Here is a 3,198-nt window from a genome sequence, read left to right as displayed (position 1 = left end):
GACAACAATATCGAGACACGAAAAATAGAACTAGAAACAAATGAGGTCTTCTTTTGTTTGCTTTTAACAACGTTGTACAAATATTAGAATTTTATTTCAAACTTTAATGAAAAGAAATAAAAAAATCAAATTCATTGAAAATTCAATTAGCTTTATTAGATTTTTAAGTTAAAGATTTATAAGAAATTTACTAACTCTTAGACAATTAAAGGAATAATAAAATATGAGCTCTTTAAAAAATGACTTGCTTTTAACATCGTTATACAAATATTAGAATTTTATTTCCAACTTTAATGAAAAAAGAAATAAAAAATCAACTTCATTGAAAATTCAATAGGCTTTATTAGGTTTTTAAATTATAGATTCGAACCTGCGCGTCAAAGCTCTACAAGAGAGCCTCCAACCGCTGAGCCACAGTAGGTTATTATGACAAGGGTATCTAAAGTATTAAATTTAACCATTTTGAACAGGATTTTATTTACGGTATAATTTTCCACGAATTGGACACCCTCAAGACATTGTAGCTATGCCCCTAATGATAACTAATATCGATAGCTCATGTGAACAAGTCAAGACTCAAGAGAGTAAAATAGGAGGCACGTGGGGTACGTTCGCAGCGTTAGCTTATTACAAGCTTCTTATAAGATCCATGGCTCTAAGGCATGGCTAAATATTCCTCACTTATTCAGCTTGAATTCGAAGATGATATGGCATTATGATGGAGGGCAGGTCGATAATGGAGTACCGATAGACTTTCAATTTGATAAGTTTTTAAAGGGAATATACGATATACCTTAGGTGAATTCCCCATTTGAAAAAGAAAAGAAATGGAAGGTAAAATTCTTTATAAGACATCTCATAATATGTCCTTAGAAACTCTTAATATGAAATGGAAGACACAAAAAATTACTAGATATTTTAAGGAAAATATTAAGAAAAACGTTGGTTATGCATGCATAGCAATATCCTTTTTAAATTACTACGAACTTAAAAAATGATAAAATAATTTTCCATAACTAATTATAATTTCAGAATTGCTACTTGATAAAAAGAAAATTAATAAATATTGGGTTTATTAATTTAATCCCTAAAATTAACCCAATACTATATAAAAGGGAGTTCAATTGTGCATCCCGCAAACAACGTGGGATCAACATTACAACCTAATAACATTATAACAAATAAAAGATTTAATTTATTGGTAATAATACAATTCTCGTTATATTATAATATAAATATTATTTATAATCAACACTTAAGCTATATAGCCTTTAGCGACTCTGAATATAATGATGTTGACTCAATTATCATTAAATATTTATATATCGTCACTAAATATCTCTTTTAATTTATTGTAGTGTAAAGACAAACCCATTATAGTTTTCTAGTTATTCTCTTTTCAATCAAAAATATTTGGAATAAGATATCAACTTTTTATAAAAATAAATTCTACTCAAATTCAAACGAATACTGCTTTTGCTAACTTACAATAATTTTCTCAAAGAAGAGAAGCATCTTTTGAGATCTTAAACATTAAAAAAATCAAAAAGAAATAAACGTGTTTTTTTTGCCCCACCCAAATATTTATTAGTAATTATTACGAAACACGGTCTACATCTGACAAAAACAAAAAGAACCCATAATTGTCAAATGGAAAATAAATAAATTCATTATTATAGTACAAAAATATATATTTCATTATTCAAATAAAAATAACCATGCTATGCAGGTGTCTTAAATAGAACCTTCCTAGCAATTAATTCCCACAAACTTTATTTTAAAAAGTTTGTCTTATAATTATAAAAAATAATCCACCAGCCAAGCATATAAATTATAAATATTGCACGTTCCAAAACCCTAAACTATCAACAAAAAAAATAAAATGAATCCCTCTGATTTTTCTCTTCTTCAATCTATACAACATCATCTCCTTAATGATTCTGATATTCCACATATATTTTCAGCTATTGATTCCAATAATACCCCTACTAATTTTACACAAAATAATTTCGATTATGGGGAATTAACACCATTAATAAACCCTAGTACTACATTACAAGCCAATGAAAAATCCGAGGTTGAAGAGTCCAAGGCCGTGGTGGCGAGTGTGACACACGCGCCACAAGATTGGAAGCGGTACCGAGGAGTAAGAAGGAGGCCGTGGGGTAAATTCGCGGCGGAGATAAGGGATCCGGATAAGAAAAATGCGAGATTATGGTTAGGGACTTATGAGACACCGGAGGATGCAGCATTGGCTTATGACCAAGCCGCTTTCAAGATTCGTGGCTCGAAAGCTCGGCTCAATTTTCCTCATTTAATCGGTTCGGGTATGCCCGAGCCGGCTAGGGTGAACCCTAGGCGTCGATCGCATTCGCCGGAATCGTCATGTGAAAATGGAACACCAAGAAAACTATATATTATTTAATTTCGTGTTTAATTACGTTTTATGTTGTGATTAAGCGTAAATTTTCAATTTTGTAATACTGGGAAGCAAATAAAATAGATTTTGCTAGGACTGTGAAATGATCCCTTTTGTATTTGATGACATACTAATGTATCCAAGATACAATTTAGTGAGTCTTCACAATTTTAATTTTTTTTATTATTATTTTCCCGCCCAATGTTTGTACTGCGTTTGAGACTAACTATTTTGAGTTTGTGTCAAGTTGGGTGCAATTCGGAGGAAATGATTCTCTAGTCTCTACCAAGGATTTTTCTGTACTCAAGACTTTTAATTAAGGGAGGAGCAATTTCATTCACTACATCACATTCATTGCTAGCTAGTCTTCACAAACTTTCTTTTATTGAGAGTCTCTAAAAATATGTGGATTTCTAAAAAATACTGTCAATTGCTACTTCCTCTGTCCAACAGTAGTTGTCCATTATTGATTTGACACATTCCTTAAGAAACAATAAATAATATGAGTAATATTACTATATTAGCTTTTGACTTTATTAAATTTAATGTTTTGAGAAATATGTTAGATGATAAATAGTATTTAATTGCAAGGGTAAATAGACACAAAAGATAAATTATCTCTTGTTTTTCTAAATTGGACAAGTATTGTTGGACAACTTTCTTTTAGTATAATGGACAACTTTCGTTGAACGAAAGAAGTATTATATATTTCTCAAAGTTTTAGATGTGGTTAGAAAGAGCAGTATGTTATTCATTCAATATTATTTTCAACACGTGAG

General features: G+C 30.3%; 1 protein-coding gene across 1 annotated transcript; it reads left to right on the top strand.

The window, feature by feature from the left end:
- Window positions 1–1,876: 1,876 nt before the first annotated feature.
- LOC125820639 (ethylene-responsive transcription factor 13-like) lies at window positions 1,877–2,576 on the top strand. Its single transcript, XM_049500056.1, has one exon. The coding sequence runs from the start codon at window positions 1,883–1,885 to the stop codon at window positions 2,423–2,425; it is 543 nt and encodes a 180-aa protein (XP_049356013.1). The 5' UTR covers window positions 1,877–1,882; the 3' UTR covers window positions 2,426–2,576.
- The last annotated feature ends 622 nt before the right edge of the window (window positions 2,577–3,198 follow it).

Source organism: Solanum verrucosum, unplaced genomic scaffold (genome assembly GCF_900185275.1).
Source record: "Solanum verrucosum unplaced genomic scaffold, falcon-dt-bn FXZP01000020.1, whole genome shotgun sequence".
NCBI classification, from domain to species: domain Eukaryota; kingdom Viridiplantae; phylum Streptophyta; class Magnoliopsida; order Solanales; family Solanaceae; genus Solanum; species Solanum verrucosum.
This window is presented reverse-complemented; position numbering and strand designations above follow the sequence as displayed.

Bases quoted from the DNA above. Each gene is read 5' to 3' on its own strand.
- LOC125820639 (XM_049500056.1), top strand. From the start codon at position 1,883: ATGAATCCCTCTGATTTTTCTCTTCTTCAATCTATACAACATCATCTC.